At 46.1% G+C, this 21,797-nt stretch overlaps 2 protein-coding genes and 1 long non-coding RNA gene across 3 annotated transcripts in view; 2 read left to right on the forward strand and 1 right to left on the reverse strand.

Moving 5' to 3' along the window:
* Positions 1–8,251, reverse strand: part of LOC125332464 — a 48,451-nt gene extending 40,200 nt beyond the window's left edge. The window contains exon 1 of the long non-coding RNA XR_007206503.1: positions 8,166–8,251. This is a non-coding gene — a long non-coding RNA (uncharacterized LOC125332464). The remainder of the gene's footprint in view (positions 1–8,165) is intronic.
* Positions 820–4,928, forward strand: LOC125332419 (keratin, type I cytoskeletal 15-like). Its single transcript, XM_048317220.1, has 8 exons — positions 820–1,347; positions 2,172–2,254; positions 2,397–2,553; positions 2,913–3,074; positions 3,238–3,363; positions 3,456–3,682; positions 4,233–4,324; positions 4,635–4,928. The coding sequence occupies exons 1-8, from the start codon at positions 901–903 to the stop codon at positions 4,652–4,654; spliced, it is 1,314 nt and encodes a 437-aa protein (XP_048173177.1). The 5' UTR covers positions 820–900; the 3' UTR covers positions 4,655–4,928.
* A 4,625-nt stretch (positions 8,252–12,876) lies between the features above and the next one.
* On the forward strand, positions 12,877–18,042 carry LOC125332467 (keratin, type I cytoskeletal 19). Its single transcript, XM_048317325.1, has 8 exons — positions 12,877–13,546; positions 14,917–14,999; positions 15,329–15,485; positions 15,728–15,889; positions 16,022–16,147; positions 16,264–16,484; positions 17,218–17,246; positions 17,753–18,042. The coding sequence occupies exons 1-8, from the start codon at positions 13,106–13,108 to the stop codon at positions 17,788–17,790; spliced, it is 1,257 nt and encodes a 418-aa protein (XP_048173282.1). The 5' UTR covers positions 12,877–13,105; the 3' UTR covers positions 17,791–18,042.
* The last annotated feature ends 3,755 nt before the right edge of the window (positions 18,043–21,797 follow it).

A 21,797-nucleotide genomic window follows, 5' to 3' on the forward strand; every position in this document is an offset into this window, starting at 1 on the left:
TACCTCCATCCTTGAGAGCCAGCTAATAACAATCTCAGCCTCCATGTGGCCAAGCCAAATCCTTTCTTTCCTCTCCCAGGGTACAGCCAATGCAGCCATATAGATTTTACACACGTATTTCAGCTTAGATAATCTCTGAGTGATTGGAAATTTGCACAAAAATGTTTAAAAACTCACAACTTTAAAATGGCATCATTGCATGCCCATGGCTCTCTGCATGAGACAGGAGGATTTCCGGGAAGTGATACCACCAGAGTTTGGTGAGAACAGAAATAACATTGCTGCTGTTAAGCTCATTCTACTGTGATTTACGACAATCTAAGTACCCTGAGAGACAGTCCCCACACTGAGCTTTCTTTTCGAGGGAAGTACCTAAATTCTTAGAGATTCTGTTTCCAGAAGTGGCAGTTCTTCAGGCTAATTTAAACCAGCCTCATGCACAGGGTGTCTGAGTTCATACTTCTGAAATTAAAGCAGAGCGATTAGGTAGTGCTTTCACCACCCATTTTCAGGACAAAAAAAAATTACTCCAAAGAACAAAGAACAACTATTAAAATGAGTCTCTCTCACTAAGTAGCCAGCAACAAACTATCTCCAACAAAATCTAACTCACAGCCACCCACCCAAAATTGCAGTGGAGGCTTGGTGTGAATCAGCATGCAAACAGAGTACCTGGGGGGAGGGCCGTCCCAAGCCCCAAAAGAAATTCCCCTTAGCACATCATTTTTGGCATGAGCACTGTGGCTGGCAAACCCCATGGGAAGCTGGACTGCCTGGCAGGTGACACCCACCCAGGCAGGTATAAATAGCCACCAGCGAGGACGGCCCGCTGCACTTTGCTTTCCTGTATCTTGCTGTGCAGAGCTTTGCATCTGGGGCTGGCTATCTGATCCCTTCACCATGAGCTGCAGCATCAAGAGAACATCCAGCACCTCGTACAGGAGCGGAGGAGGAGGTGGAGGCGCCTGTGGTGGCAGCAGCGGCCGCAGCTCCTCCGTGTCCTGCCGGCGCTACGCCTCTTCCGTGATCGGCGGGGGCAGCTACGGTGGGGCAGCCTGCGGGGGCTACGGGGGCAGCCTCAGCATGGGCAGCCTTGCTGGGGGCTTTGGCGGGGGCTTTGCGGGGAGCTGCGGCCCTGGGGGAGACCTGCTGCTGAGCGGCAATGAGAAGGTCACCATGCAGAACCTCAACGACCGCCTGGCGTCTTACCTGGACAAGGTGCGAAGGCTGGAGGAAGAGAACGCTCAGCTTGAGCACCACATCCGGGAGTGGTACAGGAAACAAGCTCCCAGTGTTTCCAAGGACTACAGCTCCTACTACCAGACCATCGAACAACTCCAAAATCAGGTAGGATCATCCTGGTACATGTGCCTCCATCTCCCACATGCTCTTCTCTCCTCTAAGGCCTTCCTCCTTCCCCTTTACTCCTTCCTCCTCCCTCCATCCTCAGCACTGGGCTCTACCGCCCACGGGACCGCCGTGCTGGTGGTACCGCAGGCACAAACCTGCTGAGCCGCACCTCCCATCCCCTGGGTGAGCAAACCCTCACAGCAGCCCACAGGCAACAGGGCCGTGCTCCGGGCACACAGCCCGAGGCACCAGGAGCCCCGCCAGCCACAGACATGCTGGCTCACAGAATGTACATCCCACGTTGTGCAGGTGGCTCCAAACCAGCCATGTGAGATTCACAGTGCTTCCTTCTGCTCCCACCCAGTCCAGCTGGATGGAGTGCAAAGCTAAAGCACCTGGATGGCAGGATCTGAGCTCCCTTTGTCCCTGCACACTCCTACAGACACCAGGGGGAAGGACCAAGGTCTTCCCTTACAATCAACTTTTTTCCTAATGAGATTACTTACGGCATCAGGGGCAAAGCCCACACTGCTTCCTACACGCAGAGTGCAGAACCCACAGGGGTTGGCAATTTCCCAACATAAATGTTCTTCTGTTCTTTCCCCCACCAATATACTCTTTCATCAAAATCTTTGGAAAGCCAAAACGTTGCAGACACCAGTCCTTGTGGCGTGGCAATTCAAGAACTTTCTGTGGCCCCTGCACTACTCCATAAAACACTTCCAAGACCAACAGTAACACTCTAGCAAAGCTTTGTGTCTTCTTTCTGCTTGTCCTGGAAATCTAGAACACAAGACTCCTCTCCACCTTCCCTTTTGCAGATCATTTCTGCCACTGTGGACAATAACAGAATGATTCTGGACATTGATAACAGCAAGATGACTGCCGATGACTTCCGAATGAAGTGAGTGAACCTTGCCTCTTTTTGTCATTAATTTTATGAGACTCATGAATGCAGGTGGATGATGCCCTGTCTAAAGTGGTATGATCAAGCCTACACAGTGTAATGAAATGAATGTGCAATGCTTTGCTTTCCTTTGGTACAGGTATGAGAATGAGCTGGTCATCCGTCAGACCGTGGAGGCTGACATCAATGGCCTTAGAAACATCCTGGATGGTCTCACTACCACTCGGTCTTCACTGGAATCTGAGCTGGAGTCTTTGAAGGATGAGCTGATTGCTCTGAAGAGAAACCATGAGGAGGTACAATACTGTATTGGTTTGGTCCAAAATACTCATTACTGTTTATCTTCTGTGAGATAAGAATTGTCCCTATTCAAACTGGCCATCTGATAGGTTCTGTCAGGTCCTAGAGAAAGCTGTAAGAAGAACATCACTTCTGAGACTTAGCTTGCTAACCTATGACAAATACAATGATAGATAGCACAGCCAAAGACATAATCTGTTGATTCTTCACGGTTCCCACCTTCACATATCAAGTCAATCCCACCTTATGCCATGGGATTATCGTTCCTTTGTACCTTGGTACTGATTTGCCCACAGTCCCCAGCACAACAAATGACCTGTGTGTGCTCTTGTGTCTCTCCCTTGACTCCCCGCAGGAAATGAGGCAGCTCCAGTCCCAAACTGGTGGCAATGTGAGCGTGGAAGTCAATGCCGCCCCTGGAGAAGACTTGACAAAGACCCTGAATGACCTGAGAAATGAATACGAGGAGATCATTGCAAGGAACCGCAAGGAGGTGGAGCAGTGGTATGAGGTGAAGGTACGTAGCAATGCCCAGAGTGGAGCCTCCTTTGGTGGGACAGCTCAGACACCCTGGTACCGGCACTGGCTGAAAGTGAGAGGCTCCCTGGAGACTTGAGTTCTCATTCAGCAAATCTGCTCCCCTGTGGCTCAGAAGGTGTCTCTGGGGTTTGACTCCGCAGATCCAAGAAGTCAATCAGCAGGTCACTTCCAGCAGCCAGGACATCCAGACCAGCAGCCACCAGCTCACCGAGCTGAGGCGCGAGATGCAGAACCTGGAGATTGAACTGCAGGCGCAGCTCAGCACGGTACGTGGGCAGGATCTGCGGGCCCTTCTCTCCTTGGCACGGGCAGGGAGCTGTAGAACTCTGCTCCTCAACTCCTGTGTTTGCCCTTCCAGAAAAGCTCTCTGGAAAACTCCCTGGCAGAAACTGAGTCTCGCTATGGCCGCATGCTGCAACAAATCCAGGGGCAGATCAACTGCGTTGAGGAGGAGCTGGCCAGCATCCGCTGTGAGGTGGAGAGTCAGAGCCAGGAGTACAAGATGCTCCTGGGCATCAAGATGCGCCTGGAACAGGAGATCCAGCAGTACCGGGCACTGCTGCAGGAGGGGCAGCAGGATCTTGTGTACGTTCTCTGTTTGCAAATAAGGCCACAAATTCTATCACAACCTTTTCTCTCTTGGCACTCATGGAAGACAGAGCAGAATATTTTACTTGTCTGTAGCTGAAATCTAAATTCAGCAGCTTTTTTTCACGGCATCTGTATTGAAATGTGTCTATCAGAAACTTCATAAGCACGTCAAACACCAAGGGAAACACAAAGGAGATTGTTACTGTCAGGTTTTGAGTTAATCAGTTCCTCTTGACCTGTTTGTGTGCAGTGAATTCCATGAGAGGAATCACTGTGCCAAACCAAACTGTAATGAAATTCCTTCTGTCAGTAGAGGAACAAGCACAAACTGGACTGTGAGAGTACAAGAATTATACTGCAACAGTCTCTTGCTGTCTCTGCTTTTACAATTTTCTAGGAAAATACATCTGGAGGGAATGAAATGAAAAACTATGTATAAAAATATATTTGCAAGATACAGGAAAAGCTGCGCTGTTACATGCACTGCACATGATGTCACTATGTATTTATTGTTGCCTTCATTAAAACTCCTTTCATTTCACAGATCATCTCAAGGAGCTCTCCAAGGAGGAGGAATGTCCTCCCACTCTTATTCTTCTAGTTCCTACTGTCATGGTCAATCTAGTGACAAGGCAGGTAAGAAACATCTTCCAAAGAGGATCCAAACTTACAGCTTTCACATTTTGTGTTTCATCCCTTTTCCTGTTCACACCAACCTTGTGCTATGGCTTCCACATCTGCAATTGCAGCAGGGATTAAACCACTCACAATCAAAGCTCTTAATTTCTAAGTGGTTTGGCTCCAGTTCCAGAGACAGATTAAGCTCCTTTCCCATGCTTTTGCTAACAAATGGGTATTTAAATAGTGGATGAGTCTGAAGTGTCAGCGCTGCAAAGAGACACTTGGTTTCCCTATTGGAGCAATGGTTTCTTCTTTCTTTGCACAGGGCAGTCAAGAGTGTGCTAAGATACCACCGACTCGTTGGGCTTCCCTGATCCAATCAGTGCCATGGGAGCAGCCCGGCCCACAACGTGGTAACGCAAAGCCCACACGCGCTGTGACGTACCCCACCCAGAGATTGCTCTCCAAATGCTTTTCCTAAAGTTATCTACTTCTCCCTTCTCATGCTGTCCATCACTGTGATCACTGTGCTTACACACAGGTCTCTGCAGTGCACTTGGTACTCTACTGCACAACAATTCCTCAAATAAAGCTTTACCTTTCTGCAGTGCAAAGAAAACTCTGTGTCCAGCAGTCTATTTGGTATATTAATATTGTATTTACATTTAGGTGTAGCAAGTGAGATACACAAAGAAATTAAGGTTGTGTGAATTATGTAATATGGTTCCAAAGTAATACGTGAATCCTAAATCTTATGATGACTGGATAAAATCCTGGAGATGAATAAACGCATCCACATTAAACTCAAGGGTGACACCTATGGGGAAGAGAAAGGGATGGGGGAACCCCTTTTTCATAGCATATGTTGCAAGGGATGTGCAAGTAGTTGATTTGCTAATTCAGCAGCTGAAGTGAAAAATCAGGATTAATTAACCTCAAAATTTCATGAAAATTTTGTCAAATCAAAACCACTTTCCTTTGAGTCACTGAATGAGAAATCAATCCTATCCAGGCAGCCCTTTCCCAGCTTCCAGATGAGAGCACTGTCTAATCTTTTTCAATTAAAGCAAAGGGTTAGATCAGGAAATGAGTGAGGAGTATGAAAGTTCTACTAACCCAACATTCAGTTGTTGGGATTATTCCTCCTGCCATGTCGGAAAATCTGAGCTCAGGTCTTTTATCTGATAGTTCCAAATGGAGGAGCGTGTTCCCTTATTCCGTAGGGTCATTCCCAGCTCCGTGCTGTCAGAGCTCTGGGTGGAGAATGGCATGGTGCAGGCAAGGTTCAAGCTTTGTTACTAAACCTGCCCCACTTCATGTACCACGCTCACCTTACTTGGGCTCAACAGAGGAAGAAAAAGGTTGAAATATCTCAGCCATTTCAAACTTACAAATCTACATTTAAGTGTTTGGTTTGCAGGGCTGAGGAAGCTGCTGAACAGGGTCAGCCACATAGCAGGGGAGTGACTCCACTGCCGCCCTGTCCCATACCCTGGGTGGGTCTCACAGGCTTCATTGTTCCCTGAACACCTCCTGAATCACAGACATTTCTTATGCTGTCACACAGCTTTACACTTACACTTTGGTTGGCAAAGAGAGCCAGGACAGGTAAAACATCATCGTTTTGGATAACAAGGTATTATTTTAAAAGACATCAGACTGTTCCACGTTACAATCCAAGCTGAATTCTCAGCACAGCAGGAAAGAGATGAGTCAGAGAAACTATTTCCCTGGGAAACAAAGGTTTGTAAAGTCAAAGCAGAACTGCATCTCCTTGGAGTCACAACAGGACTCTTCCGGCTCTGAGCAAGTAACAGAGACTGCTCTGCCTTATGCTCCCTTTTACTCCTCTCTCTTATCAACCAGGGCTGGCTATCCCAAACCCCCTCAGCACTAGCCAGCTATAACGGACTTTGGGATCAAATACCTTCTTTAGGCACAGTTTAACTAGGAAGAATGTCTGTAATCCCAGAAAGGAGCCATTTGTGCTCTTTATCTGTTGGGAACATTCTCAAATATCCATCCCTTCTGCTTTCTTTTAAGTGGGACACGTTTTCAGTGCCAGCATGAGGGAATGCTGTGGTTGAGCCTCATCCTGCTCCAGTGGCGTGTCCCACAGCTCTGAACGAGGGACAAGATTTATCTGTGGGTGACAGACAGTGTGTCTGTCCATTTGGGTCGGCTCTCTGGCATCCTCTGATGGCAATTCAGGAAATACCAATTAGGATTTGTGACACAAACTGCTCAAAACACTCTCAAAAATAAATTAAAGCCTCAGGCCTGGGACATGGTTCGTACAAGGAAAGAACAGCTTCAGTAATACAAAAATCGGCACGTTTTTCTTTTTATTTCATGCCTCGGATTCGATGGCTGTGCTAGCAGCCGGGCCTGCAGGGGGCGCTCTGTGCTGCTCCCGCTTCCCAAGGCCCCAAATCCCGTGGATTCTGGCTCAGTTCTGGAAATTAATCCTCTCTAACTGGATAATACAACATTTTCAGGAGGTTTGATGAAGATAAGAGGGGGAAATGGCTGTATGGAGAGAAATTCAAGACACGAAGCAGAATTCAGTGAACTGAGTTTTCTGAGGGACTTCACTCTGGATCAGGACTGCAGGATTTAAACCCAAAGGAAATGCTTCCATTTGAAAGGCAGCTGCTGGGTATGGACAGGTATGGCAGCCCACCGCTACTCCTGGTGCCTTTGTGCACAGTCCTGCCAGGCTCTGGCACTCCTGGCTACAAGGAAATGGAACCACAGAGGTGACAAGGCAGATTTGCCTCTCGTCCTACCACTGACTCAAGGAATGAGAAAAGAAACTCTGACTCACTGTGCCTGTAACAAAAAGCGAGAGGAAAGGAAGCTGCTCCTGTGATATTTCTGACATTTACCAGCCCACCATAACCATGAAAAATAGCAGCAGCCAAGTTAAACAAGTATGAGAATTCATGCAGGAAAATCCTTTCTCTCTGTAACAATTTCTGTTAGCTTTCACATCATATATAACACTTTGGAGTGCTAATCCCAATAAACTTTGGAATTTCTTTAAGTATTTGCTGCCGTATCCCTGGAAATGCTCACGGCCTGGTTGGAGGGGCTTGGATCAACCTGTTCTAGTGGAAGGTGTCCCTGCCTGTGGCAGAGGGTGGAACTGGATGAGCTTTAATGTCCCTTCCCACCCAAAGCATTCCATGATTGTATGATAAAGGACAAGTGACAGTGAACACGTAGTCTCAGGAGCACTGGAGCTGACTCTCAGAGCTGTTTTAGTACCGCCTAAAGAGAGGTTTCTGCATGCTGCAATTACTCCTAATAGCGCACTTTGGGAGCCCACGCTCCCGCGGCTCCGCCAAGCCTGGCTCCAGGGAACACCATTCCCTGGCACACACCTGTGCTCCCAGCCCTGGCAACCCGCGCAGGGCTGGGATCAAAGGCACCCACAGCCTCAGTAATCAACATTTTCTGACAACATTCCCAATCTTAGTTCAGTTCTTTCCCACAACCTGATGTCAGACTATCGAAAATCGTGGCTGTACCCAAAAGTTCACGGTGCTCACACACACACAAGATTTTAAATAAATGCCAGCAACTGCTTTCTGTCGAAAATGCTGTTGAAAGTCATGTCACCACATTTTATCAGTTATTAAAGCTGAATCTATTAAGAAAGCGTGAAAAGGCACTCAGCAAGTGCTTCAGTCACTTGCTTTGCTGGCAGTGGGCTGCCAAAATACAGACAGTTGGCACAGACCTCTGTTTTTAATAAAAAGAAGATTTAAAGCTGAATATGGGTGTCAGAGTCTGGTGGAAAACCCTGGGTTTTATGAAGGTAACAGCCAGGACTGCCCAGGAAGTGACTTACCTGGTACTCACAAACATGGGGAAAACACTCCTTTTCGAAAGTGGCACAAACTGTTAGAGTGATAAGAAATTCCCTTTTGGTCCCTTAAAGTTGTGTGACCAGCCAGGGCAGCCAGAACCAGGGCTCCAAAGGGGTTTCCATGGGCTGAGAGTTGCCATGAGAACTGGCAGCAGCTCCACAAACCAGAGGCTACAGGGCTTGCCCTCATAGATAAACAGTTGTATTTTCTCACTGAGCCCAACCAGAGATCTGCAGATTGCAAAAATTCCTGTCAAGAAAAACTGAGTATGAAATCACCAGCAGGATCAGGAAAGCCCAAATCCAAGGATCCACCAGGAGGGTACTAAGCGAGCTCCTTGTTTTCTAATTAGATCCAGAACATGTGTTTAAGCCTTGCAGTAAAATCTCTGCCCTTACTGGAAGCTGGGGCTTACCCCTATGATCAGAATATACTTTTATAAAATTAGAAAGAGAAATAATAATCTGTAAGTCTATATATACAAATATGTGCATGTAAATATATGAGCACATAGATAAAAATAATAGACATACAAATGTTTTACAGACAGGAACAGAATAAAACAGCTCAGCTCTGCGCTATGAACCCCATCTACTCTGTGTCTCTCCCAAGTCTAGGATTTATTTTTGAGTAGGAATTTTCCATGTGGCGTATGAGAAGATCCCTGTGGATAGCCCCAGGCCTCCTCCCTCAGCGTGAATCCTGGCAGCGTGCAGAGGCCATGGCAAGTGTCCAACAGCCACTGCTCCCTTGAGCCTGGGACAGGTTCAGTCCCTTGGGGTTTGGCAGAGGCCCCTGCGCTGCCTTTGCTGCTGCCTGCAGAAACCTGACTTTTGGAACATAACCTCCTGTCAGTTGGATGTTTGACTCTCAAATAATAGTTTCCAGCCCAATCATACTGAGATTTACCAGCCAGATAACAGGTTAAAGGAAGTGTGAAAGTACATCCAATGAGTTGACTTGCACTCCCTAGGGCTTGGTGCCCCAACCAAGCCTTCCTTCCCACACAATCTTTAATCTCATGATAAGAAAATCTAGTTTATTTTCCTGTCTTAGGTACTTTATTCCCTGATTTGCCTTATCATAAGAGCTCTGGAATGATAGAGGAGTGAGGAGTTTAAAGCTAGTTCTGTTTCTAGGGAAACAGGGACAACAATGAGGAATTTCCACACCACAGCCAGTTTCAAGGATTTGCGAAGTATTTACACTGCTCCCAGTTATTGAAGTGCTTGAGCTCTTCAGGAGGATCTTTTATGTATTTTCCTCATACCAATCTATTCAAGTGTTTTATAAATGGCAATCATTGAGAAATTAAATTCTGTGCCCCAATAGCACTGCAGCAGCCTGGGCAGGAATCATTCCAGTTCAGCTCAAATCATTGATCCATCGTTTCTGTCCTGCCACGAGCAAACCAGAGCCCTGGACAGAAATGTCTTGTCCTGTGTCTCACTCTCACAATTTCTGTTAACACAACAGAACACAATTTCTCTTACACAACCTTATTTCTCACCTCTTTCAGTGCAGGAATGAATAATGCATTCCCTTCATCACAGTGCCTCTGCTTTGCAAAAACAGTCATTTTGAGCAAATTCCCAGTGTTGCTCTGCTCTTCCCTACCCTCTTCTCCAGCCACTCACAGCTGTGTGTGCATGTGCTGGGACCTGCCTCTTTAGCACAGCAACATTCTTGTCTCACAATCTGTTGGCACATTCAGAAAATATATGGCAATGCCAGGTTTGTGAGGATTAAAAAAAAAAAAAAAAGATTTATGATGGGCTGTAAAAACCAGACAGCTGAGAATTGTATGCTGGGCAAACCTTAACTGCAGTTACCTTGCTACCAGCTGCAGATCAGAGCTTGTTGTCACTGGTTCTTCCCACAAGTAAGTTTAAACAAAAAATAGAAAATTTTGTGCTGGAATTAAAGAGCTGCAAATGTTTCATGCCTCTGATCTTTAAAAGGGAAGAAAAACATCCTAAGCTGTGATCATAAGAGGGCCTGTGACATGATCAGTTGGGAGGGTGGACAAAATTCAGATGAGCAAGAGAAGAGATGGAGACTAAAAATGTGCACATGAAAAAGCAGCACATTTTCACTGATGGAAGCAAAGGCAGAAAGGAACAATTACCAGAAGGAACAAACAGTTAAAAATTTAAAAGGTAAATCCAGAATAATAAATTGGCTTTGCTCGTTCATCCATAGATGCATCCATGGGACTGCAGGCACTAACAAAGTTGGTTAAAATGTTCAGCAAGTTCATTTAAGTGTAATTGCATTAGCTATCCCTGGACACAAATTCAGCAGGATGTGAAAAGAGAGAAGGATATGCCAGTGTCCTCAAGGGCAAGAAAAAATGGTTTACAGGACAATTAATAAAACTATCCTGAAACAATATGAAAGATTTTTTAAAGCAGCAGTGACTGGCAAGGCAGAGAAGATAAAGGTAAAGCAGAACCAGATCTCAGACTGGAGCTTGGGAGTGACTGGATGACTTCGCTTGAAAAAATGTGTCTCCCTTCTCCTCTGATAAGGCGAAGATAAAGGAAATTCCCTGTGCTGACCATTCCTTATTGGGGAAAAGCTGACCCTGCCATAAATTAGGTTTATTGTACTGGGAGAAAAAGAGACCTATGCTGAATGCTGATAGCACCTTCTTCAACTTGCCATACTAAAGGCTTTTCCAAGCATTTAAGTACACGTTCTCAGCTTAAGGGAGTCCCTACAAAAACAAACACATGCAGCCATTGAGGTAAAACAGAGATGGAAAGTTAAAAGACTTAGAATTAAGTTTTAGCAAAAATGCTGTGTGAGGGATTGATTTGGTACTAGAGGCTTATGACGTATTCGGTGTTATAAATGAGATTAATCCATTTGATAGTGTGTCCCAAGCCTTTCTTCTCCTGACACTTCCAGCTGTACTTGCAAACTGCCACTAAGAATTGCAGTTCATTCTTTGGGAGATTCTTTCCTGTAAGCACATGCAAACCCAACCTGCCTGCAGTACCTGAGCAATATTCTGACAGTTCAATATATGGTGAATGCTGCTTTTACTGAAGAGGTTGCAGAGGGCATCCAGAAGCCTTCCAGATCCCAATTTTCATGACCTGAATCATAAAATATTATGCAGCATCACGGATGTGCACTTTATTTTGCAAAACCCAAAAATACACTGCATTGAGGTTCTGATATGGGAGTCCAGGGAATGCTGAAGGAGTACCTGGAGGGACAGATGTTCCTCTCTCCTTGCAGTGGGAGATAGATCTCAAAAAGACCACACCGGTACTTATTCTCCAGTCAGCTTCTTGCTTTTCTGTTCAGTGAAGAAAAGTGCATGGACCAATGCTCTTTACGCTCTAACTATGGACTTCAATATTTAACAAAAATGTAACTGTTCTCCAATAGTTTTCTCTCAGTAACCTCCTGACACCACTATTTCAGCTGTTCACAGCCCTTGGAGCAGTTACTGGCTGGGCAGGTTTGTCCCACCCAGGGTTGAACAGGACATTCAGGTCTCCGGAAGGAACGAGCGGTGTGTCTCTGGCAGCAGGAGTGTCCCTGGGCCTGTGAGGAAAGGCTGCAAAGCGTTGCAGTGCAGGATGGAGTTGTGGAAGGCAGCAGTCTGTAAAGAGAGGAAAGAGCTGAAGTGTGGTACGTATCCTGTGTGTACCCAGTGATATATTCCGCACCTGAGGCACTGCAGAATTGCTCCTTCTGATACGGCCTCCTCATTGCCTGGTGATACAGGTGCCTTGGCCGGCCTCCCATTTGCTGTTTGCTCTTTCCCTCCCTGAATTTGCCCCGCAGTTTGACACCCCTGTACACAGGGAGTGCAGCTCTATTGTGTGGCCTGAAACACCTGGAGCATTTTTGACCGGTATAGAAAGGCCTGGCTGCTCCCAAGAGCTGCAAGTGCTGCCAGGCCAGAACTTTCTTTCTCCAAAACACTTCTGGGGAGTTGCAGAGGTTTGGAGGGAATGAGAAAGAAAGAGAATGGAAGGAAAGCTCTTGAGTATCCCTTTGTGTGTTAGGGATGCTCAGGCAGGAGCGCACAGTAACAAAAGCTTTTGAAAATCCATCTTGGGTAAGAGAGGACATTTTCATTACTCTCAAAGACAAGACTAAGTGATTCTGTTTCTTCTCTTTGCTTCTCTCCTTCAGAAGCAATCAAACGACTCAATGTGTAATCAGACACTTGTTTCTCTCACTCCCCAGGTACTTAGGGATGTTGCTGCTGCTCTCTGCTACAGATGGCAGCCACGGCTGCTTCAGAAAGATTCTTGTATCTGTAGAAAACCAGACTCAGACACAGCACGTTCTCTATTAGCCCAAACGGAACTGAGAGCAAAGACAGAAAGAATGATAACTTCATTTCTGAAAGAAGACATTTTCTCAAGGGGAATGAGAGAAACAGAGGGGTGGGAACGTGTTTTGTGAAGGTCCACACACACTGTTCACCATTTGGGCTCCTTACAAGCTCTGTTATCAGGCTGAATCACTATTAAAACAAGTCTTTGTGTGACTCCGCTCTGGCCGCGTTGTTGGCCGTAGTGGGTGCGCTCCCAGCCCCTTTGTTCCCATGTAGGTAAACTCTAACCAGGCTTAGGAACGCTCCCCTCTGTAGGGAGACGCCTCCTCCAAATCCCACCTTCTGCTTCAAGCGGCAGCGGTCCGGGGGAGGGGATCGCGTCCCGCCTGTGGAGGCAGTGGGGAAGGAAACAGCCACTGACCAATAAGGGGAACCGCCGTGTTGGCAGAAGGCTTAGGGCTGATAAATTCCATGGGTCTCAGATAACACATTCTGGAGACAACTCCCATTGTCACCGGCATAAAAGCGGTGCGGTGGGAGAGCAGGGCACTCTCCTGCCTCGGGATCTCGAGCCGCTGAGGTGCAGCTTAGTTTGGGTCCTTGCTCTTCCTCCCCATGGCCAGTTACAGCTTCAGGCAAACCAGCTCCTCCGTGGCGGGGGGGCCCGGCGCTTCCTCCCTCCGGTTCGGTGGCAGCTTCAGGGCCCCCAGCATCCACGGGGGATCTGGTGGCAGAGGTGTGTCCGTGTCCTCTGCCAGGTTTGTCTCCTCTGGCCTGGGAAGCGGCCTGGGGGGGGGCTATGGTGGAGGCAGCTTCAGCAGCAGCTTTAGCTATGGGGGTGGCCTGGGAGGTGATGGCCTCCTCTCAGGAAACGAAAAGGCGACCATGCAAAGCCTCAACGATCGCCTGGCCTCCTACCTGGAGAAAGTGCGCGCGCTGGAAGAGGCAAACTCTGACCTTGAAACCAAAATCCGAGACTGGTACCAAAAACAAGGACCAAGCCCAACCCGGGACTACAGTCCTTATTTCAAGACAATTGAGGACCTTCGAGACAAGGTAGGTGTTAATATTTACCAAAAATCGTCTTAGATTTCCACTTACAAAGGAAGTATGAAAACCCAAAAAGTTCCTTAGGGAGCCCCTAGAAAGCACTGCAGGTCATGAGAAGGAGAGGGAGATGTACATGCAAGGAACGGGTGGGGGGGATAAAGTCAATATCAATATTGAATTATCTACTTTTTTAAATGCTAGCCAAGAGAAGGTACAAACCAGTCAGTGGAGGATGCCTGAGTACTGAACTCTGATAATGTTTGCCTTTAACAAAGCATATGTTTATACACACGCATACACATATGACCAGTTAATGTATATATGACCATATATAAACTAATATCTAATGAGAGCCAAGCAGTGACAGCAACCTGCGTGTCTCTGCAACCTCTCACCTGCCACAGAGATTGAAAACCCTCAGAGGCCCAGACACTGGGCCTGTTCACTGCTTTAACAATGAAAATAAAAATGAGTTAAGAATAATTTCTTTTTTTACATTTCCCGTACTTAACCTTGGAATCAAGTGAACTGAAACATTTGGCGTAGGAAAAAAAGGAAACAGCAGACATGAAGTAATAAATCCCATATATAAATGCAGGATTTGCCCCAAGAGCCCATGGGTACCTGATAACAGATTGCTGAGGTGATACACACCCTGCATAACACGTAGCTGATTAACTATGTAAATAAATGAAAGAAAACTCGAGGTTTAGTTTTCCGAGTTCAGCCTGGAGTTCATGACCACTCCCACACAGGTTGCTTCTCCTTGCTGCAACCCACCCACATTTGCTCCTGATTTAAAATCTGAGCTCTGCTGACAGCAGAACTGGCAGTGGGATTTTCTCCTTTTAATATTTTTTCCCTCCTTTCTTTCACTCCCTTTAGTTAGGGGAGGGAAAATGTTGTTCCAGCTGGTTTTGTGGATGACCTTTTGAGTTTTAGAAGTGGCAGGCATAGTGGCAGGCATGCTTTCCAAGTAAAACTGAACAGAGATTCCTTCTAAATAAAATTTCCTTCGGAAGCTTTCATGATGCATTAAAAGAATGAATAAACACAATCCTGGGTATTCTAGGAAATAAAAATGTGATCAAAGATGGTATCTCAAAGTCCTCTTCCTCTCAGCCAGCACCTAGTTTTGTTTCTTTGTCTCACTGTGGAACTTCTACCTAAAGCCACTTCATACACCAGACACAAGGATATGCCCAAAACACAATCCTGGCAGAAGTATGTGACGTGTTTGCTGTAGATCACTGATCCTTCCCTACACTTCTGTTTGCTGTAGCTACAGACGAAATAGACTCTTCACTCTTACCTGCAGAGCAGGGAAGCTGATAACAGTTGTTTCAGCCTCAGTAATGAGCTCTCGTTGTTTGCAGATCCTTGATGCCACCATCGATAACGCCAGGATTGTGCTGCAGATTGACAATGCCAGGCTGGCTGCAGATGACTTCAAAACCAAGTGAGTAATTTCAGAGAGGGAAGAGATCTCATGAGTAGGCAAAAATCCTTGTTGAACCAAAGGGCAGTGAAACAGGAATGGAATGCCCGTAAAACCCCTGTATGAACCTTGGTTTCATCCTGTCCATGCAGTTCAACCCTTCATGTCTTTGCTAAGAGCACCATCTGCACCACTGAAAATTTTGCATAATGTGAAATACGTGGAGAAAGGTTTAATGCTTGATAACATTTGCTACACCATAAATCCTACAGACCCAGATACATTCATCCTGTGTTTCTTGTGAGCTGGTTAATCAGTGAACCTGAATGGGTTTGTTTTGCTTTTTTAAGGTTTGAAACTGAGCAAGGTCTTCGCATGAGCGTGGAGGCTGACATCAATGGCCTGCGCCGGGTCCTGGATGAGCTGACCCTGTCCAGAGCTGACCTGGAGCTGCAGATTGAAGGATTAAAGGAGGAACTGGCCTACCTAAAGAAAAACCATGAGGAGGTAAATCCCAAGAAATATGTTTTAAAATGGCACTGGAGAAACAGCCTGTGGAGATGTGGAGTCCCTCAGGATTGTCCTGGGCTCTGCAACAGTGAGGAAAAGATTTTTATGTAGACTGAGATCCCTCCTGCCGGTATCTCAGGGTGTCAGTCAGCCTTAGCCCTTGAAGAAAGAACAGAAGGTTCATAATGTTTTCAGTTTACAGTTGTACCCTCTTTTGTCTCCTCTGCCACTCCCCACAGGAGCTGAGTGCCCTGAGAGGGCAAGTAGCCGGTCAAATCAGTGTTGAACTGGACTCTGCTCCAGGCATTGACCTGTCCAAGATCCTGGCAGATATGAGGGACCAGTATGAACACATGGCTGAGAAGAACAGGAAGGATGCTGAGGCCTGGTTCCACAGCAAGGTAAAACCTGTCCATACCATACAAACACTAGCCAAAAAATCCATGAAAGAAACAGCTATTAAAACACACAGAAAAATGCTGTGGCAGCCTTACGTCCCCCATATTTCTCACATAGTGTTTTCCCTGTCTCAGACCGAGGAGCTGAACCGTGAAGTCGCTGTTAACACCGAACAACTGCAGAGCAGCAAGTCCGAGGTCACTGACCTGAGACGCACCCTGCAAGGGCTGGAGATCGAGCTGCAGTCCCAGCTCAGCATGGTACATCAGAATTTGCACTGCCTGACCACCCCCCACTGAAAAGGGCCTGTGTTTCTCTCCCTACACAGAGCCCTGCAGTAGCAGCAACTTCTCCTGTCTGTGGTTTCCCCTGACAGAAAGCGGCGCTGGAAGGCACCTTGGCCGACACGGAAGCGCGTTACGGGGCGCAGCTGGCACAGATCCAGGGGCTGGTTGGCAGCATTGAGGCACAGCTGGCTGAGCTCCGAGCTGACATGGAGCGCCAGAACACCGAATATAAGATCCTCATGGATATCAAGACTCGGCTGGAGCAAGAGATTGCTACATACCGACAGCTCCTGGAAGGCCAGGAGTCCCAGTAAGAACCTTTTGCTCAGCCTCATAAGTCTGACCATGCCATGGTGCTCATTTGCCACAGCACCTTGGTAAACACAATTTAATACTCATAGGGTTCTATAATTTTTAACAAACTGATTTTTCTGGAGCATGGTGGAGCTAGAAATGTTATAGTTGTCATTGACATGAAGTGAGACCTCAAAGAGTTTCTAAACAGGAAGGGGAACTGATAAGCAGCACAGTAGATTAATTGCAACTAATAGTTGAAGCAATCAGCTGCATCACAGTCAGGAACACTGCAGTTAATAATGTTTTACAGAATATAAAAATTAATAATGAATTCCCATAAACTCCCTGTTACCAGGTAGAGAACTTTACTCGACAGGAATCAGTGTGGGAGGAAACACTGAGAAGAGAAGTGAAGGCAGTTACTGAGTGACTCCCACATGGGAGCACAGCTTGATCTCATCTCACACAGCCTCAAGGAGGAAAAAAATGAGGCAGGGGTTGAAAGGTTTTGATTTCCTCTATTCCTTCTTCTCCATAATGTCTTTTCCCAGTGCACTTGTTTAAAAATGTATTTCCTACAACAACGCCCTCTCCTTTGCTGAGAAGGAGCGCAGGGAGATAGGCATCTCTTCCCTGACTGCACACAGAATGTACCGGATTGATAGACAATTTGCTTTCATCCATCCTCATCTCGTGCAGCACTTGATGTATTAACTCTCCTTTCAACTGTTCTCTTTGTTCCACAGGATGTTTGGCTCCCTTTCGGGAACTGCCGGTAAGAATCCTTTCTCTTTCAAGAGAAGTTTTATTTTCTAAAATGAAATACACATAACTCTGGTAGTTGTGTCTGTTCTAGAAACTGGGGTCTGCATGATTTGTCACAGAAAAAAATAATAAGTAACAAATGATGTCTCTGGTTAGAATGGAACAAATTTCAGCCATTAAAAGATGTCAGACATCAGAAAAACATCTCACACTTTGCTACAGTAAAGGCTAAGTAAAGCACAAAACACTTAATCATTTCCCCAGATGAAAGGACATGGGAATTGAAGCTTGGCCAGCTCCGGGGAATTGCAGGAACATGCCAGTAAAACCTGCCTTGAGCTGTTAGAGGTCAACAGTGTCATAAAAGGGATGAGTCAAATTCCGGCGATGGAGAGAGAAAGTTCTGAGAGAAGGGAATGAGAGATGAGGCCCAAGCCAAGCTCAGTGCCCATCACAGAGCGGGCTGTGTGAGCTGGGCTTAAATAATTGCTGTTCTTTCTCTCCATGTTACTGCAGACAAAAGAGACAAGCTTGGAGATGGGAAACAGCACTGAAGGTCCTCCAAAGGTCATCTGCAAACAGAAAAAGCAGGCAGCACATGTGGATTGAGACAGAGAACTCACTCTGAACTGCTGGAAATGACTGTTAAAGCACAGAAGGTTCTTGGTCACACAAAGTTTAGGCAGATTCATTCACTTAGTGATGATTAGGATGCAAATTGGGTCAGCTTTGCAATTATTTCTATGTTTTGCATGTACTGAATTGCTGCATCTACTCAAATAAAGATGACATTCTTGCAATCTTCACTTCCTTGGAGTTACTGTGATATTTCACTGAAGTTTGGCTTTACTCAGGCAGGAATTAGTCAGCCTGCCGCCCCAAGAATGCTCACAGTGTGGGGAGCTTGTGCTCCATCCTGATTCTGGCTCCTGTTGCTGGCAGGAGCTTGGAATACAGAGGCAGCAGCATCCCCAGCCCCTCGGTGGGGGACACAAGAGTGGCCTGGGTTTCTCACTATGGTGGTGTGCTCTCTGCAGAGCAGGGTCAGTGGGATGGGAAGTGGTTCTGGAGAGCAGCAGGAGCTGGGAGATGTTTCATAGGGTAAAATACAAAGCTGTTAAACTGGCTCATAGATAACTCCTACAGGAGCACAGGGGTGAGTAGCAGTTGGGAGAATTCTTCACTTCCATTCCCCGTTCACGCAGAGCTTACAAACCTTTAGCACCAATTTCAGCCCCCTTACCTCTCATGCCATTAAAAGGATATTATCCTAGCTGAAATTCCAAGTGGAATCACTTTCAGTTCCGACACCCAGAAATCAGTGATTTTATTTCCTACCATCCCTCTCCAAACCGACAGCCAAGGAAACTTCCCAGGGCTTGTGCTAAAAGCAAACCATGGCTCCAGCCCAACCAGCACCTTCCCAGCTCCTGCTGTTACCAGAGGCACAGTTTGCTCCACAGCCCAGGGAGAATGAAAATGGGGACATGCCCAGACAGAAAGTATCCCAACACTGCTCTCCCCCAAAGTGGATCAGTTTGCAGCCTGTGTTTCAGGGAGACATCATCAAATCCTTCAGCACTTCTCTCCTTGGCCCTGGGGAATGTCCATGATTCCTTGTTCACAACTAGATGTTCACAGCAGATTAATGGAGTGTTCACATGGCTCGGAGCACCCCAAGGCTCTGGACCTCCTCTCTCAAGGTGGCGCAATCCTCTTCAATCCAAAGGTACTGGTGCTTGGGTTTGGTTCAGCAGTGACTCAGGTGACAACGTGAGCTGTCACTACTGACACTGACAATCCCTGCTCAGCCTCTGGAATGGTGGCATTAAGCAGTGGCTTCACTGTGACAGGGGAAAACTGTGATAGCAGAGCAGAACAGTTATAAAAAGTAAGACACAGAGAAAGGGACAAGATGGGGAGAACAGGGGGAAAGATGGGCGGAATCAAAGAGAACAGTGGCCTGAGAGGCACACGGGGTGCAGGGCATCCTTCAGGAGCTCACCCATTTCTGAGGGGTTCACTTCTGGAAGAGCCAGAAGAAGAAGCTCTCGGGCATTCGGTACAGGCAGTTGCTGAGTGCAGACACATTAACACATGCTTTGTACCAAACTTACTCCCTACAACACCGAGACCTGGAAACCTCCCTAGATGAAAGAACAAACAACTCCAAACCCCATTCTCTGAGAGCAAGTTCATGTGACAAAACCAGTCAGGGTGGGAGGCCACTGGTGCAGATTTCTGGTTTTGTCCAGCTGCAGATGTGCAAGTCTGACAAGAAATTCTCATGCTCTAAGAATGCAAGCTGAATAAAAAACCTGAATTCTTGTTTTTATGCCTTAGTTTTAAATTTTTTTTATAATTTTATTTATAAATTTATTTATTTTCTCTTGTATCTGTAGGGCAAGGAAGGATTTCTGGTGAAATGTTTAATATAAACCACTCAGACACTATAATTTTAGAGTCTGGTTCAGAAAAAAAAAGTGTTTTCTAAAGGTATGTCTTGTCTTCTCTGAGTGATGGTCTTATCACTCATAGAGTGATCACTGAGATGACAAACAAGCTGCTGCTTGACTGGAACTTGCTGTCCTGAGAGGAGGGGCTGGAGTGTGTCAGCTCCGTTAATCCCACAGCAGAGGTAACAAAAGAGTTTGTGCAGCACAGACATGTCAGGGAATGTCTTCCAGGAAAGCTCTGTGGGAGATGACAAACCAAGGAGTTGAGGTACCGCAGGTACAATGCTGAGACTGTGCAAAGGATGAGTCTGTGTGTCAAGACATTGGAAAAGAAATCTCCAAGCAAAGGTAGTGAGACCAGAATAAAGGCATAAGCTTGAAAAAGGTTTTGTTTTTTTTTTACTTCAGCAGGTGATTGGCTTCTATTTCCTTGTACAGCCTGTAAGGAGAAAATGCTGTAGAAATAATTGTCTAAATTATTTTATGGGGCATGGTCTGTATTGACTGCTTGATTTATTTTGTTTCCCAATGGTAAATAGTCGACAGAAAGAAACAGCTTTTATCAGCTACCAGGTTTTTGTAAGCGTTCATCTGATACCGATCCAGCGTGATGCCTGGGGCATGTTAGAAAGCAGCAAGTGTGTTTCACCAGTGACCTTGCAAAGGAGTTATCAAGCCTGAGTGAAAGAAGGCTGAACGAAAATTCCCCAAAGTTTCCTACTAAATTTTGTGGTGTTTTCTAGAAGTGCTTTTGCTAGTTTGCTGGTTTTTTAGGTTTTTTTTAATGGAACATGATTTACTTATTGTGGGCTCTCTCTGTTGAACAGCCCCTGGCAGTGCACACACCTCAGGGCATTGACATTACAGGGGTCTTTAAGACAATTTTTTATCTTCAGGAGGGCTTGTCTGAACTTGTTTTCTGAGCCACCAGCCCTCGGAGACACAGGGATCTGGCAAGGTGCACAGACCATTAATCTGCCCAGCAGCAAAACAGAAGGGCTGTGGCAAAGGGCCAGGTTCAGTTTGAAACACGTTTCCAGAGTGGTGAACACCCAGCCTTGTGCTCTGCTCAGCCTGGAGTGAGTGGCCGTGCCCAGAGTCAGCCTGTAAGGGCACAGCACAGCTGGACTCTGTCATTTCTTCCCTCCCAAGTGCACATATCCAAGTGAAAAGGCTGCACATTCCCTGCGCCTGCATTAAGATCTCAACTGGAAATGTCAGAAATCCCCTTGGCTTATTCTAACAACTCCTGTGCGCCTTGGGTTATCTGAAATCCCCATCCTGAGTTCTAAGGTCAGTTTCGGTACTGTCAAAACTGTGCTAAAAACAATGCTCTCCTTATGATGCTTTTAGCAAACATATCAGTTTTCTTCTTTAAGCTTTATTTGAAGTCCCTGTGTTGTACAGAGAACAGGGTGCTCTGCAAACTCCCGGCAACTGCCACACTCCTCACACACCCCATCCCCAGCAGGGCACACGGGCAGCTCATGCTTCCTCACACACCTCCCACATCTGCCTTCTCATGGTTGTGCAGTGCAAGCAGGGCTGGAGGACTGAACTCCTGAATTTCACTGGCAATTTATTAGCTCTCTAATCTATTTCTGTTTCAGACTCCCACTTTAAATGAAGGATTAAGGTGACCCCTCTAAGTGTTTCTCAAGCCTTATTTTTAAATATTACTCCATTTCCTAGTGCACATTGGCATTAAACACATGTATTGCTATCAGAACAGTGTTATCTTAAACCCATTCTCTTTACATTTTCCAAAGTAACAGGATCTTAGTCCTCCCACATCTCCTCTTTTAACTGAGTTATTTCAGTCTTGTGTTACCCTTCTGGACTATTTCACAACCATTAATAAATGTACTGTGCCCACTCTCCCTTGCACACCAATGGATGCTGATTGTTCCTCACACAACATCATGAATAGATGCTTTTTGTATTAAAAATTTAGACTCCAAAATCTAAATTTTTAGTTCCAAGAAAAAATCAAGAATAAGAACATTTCAAATTCAATTCCAAAATTTTACAGGGAAAAAATACAGATAGAAAAGAAGGAATAACGGTGAGAGGAAGAGATGAGTATATTTTTCAACAAAAGGAGA

The sequence above is a fragment of the Corvus hawaiiensis genome, chromosome 1, assembly GCF_020740725.1.
Source record: "Corvus hawaiiensis isolate bCorHaw1 chromosome 1, bCorHaw1.pri.cur, whole genome shotgun sequence".
Lineage (NCBI taxonomy): Eukaryota > Metazoa > Chordata > Aves > Passeriformes > Corvidae > Corvus > Corvus hawaiiensis.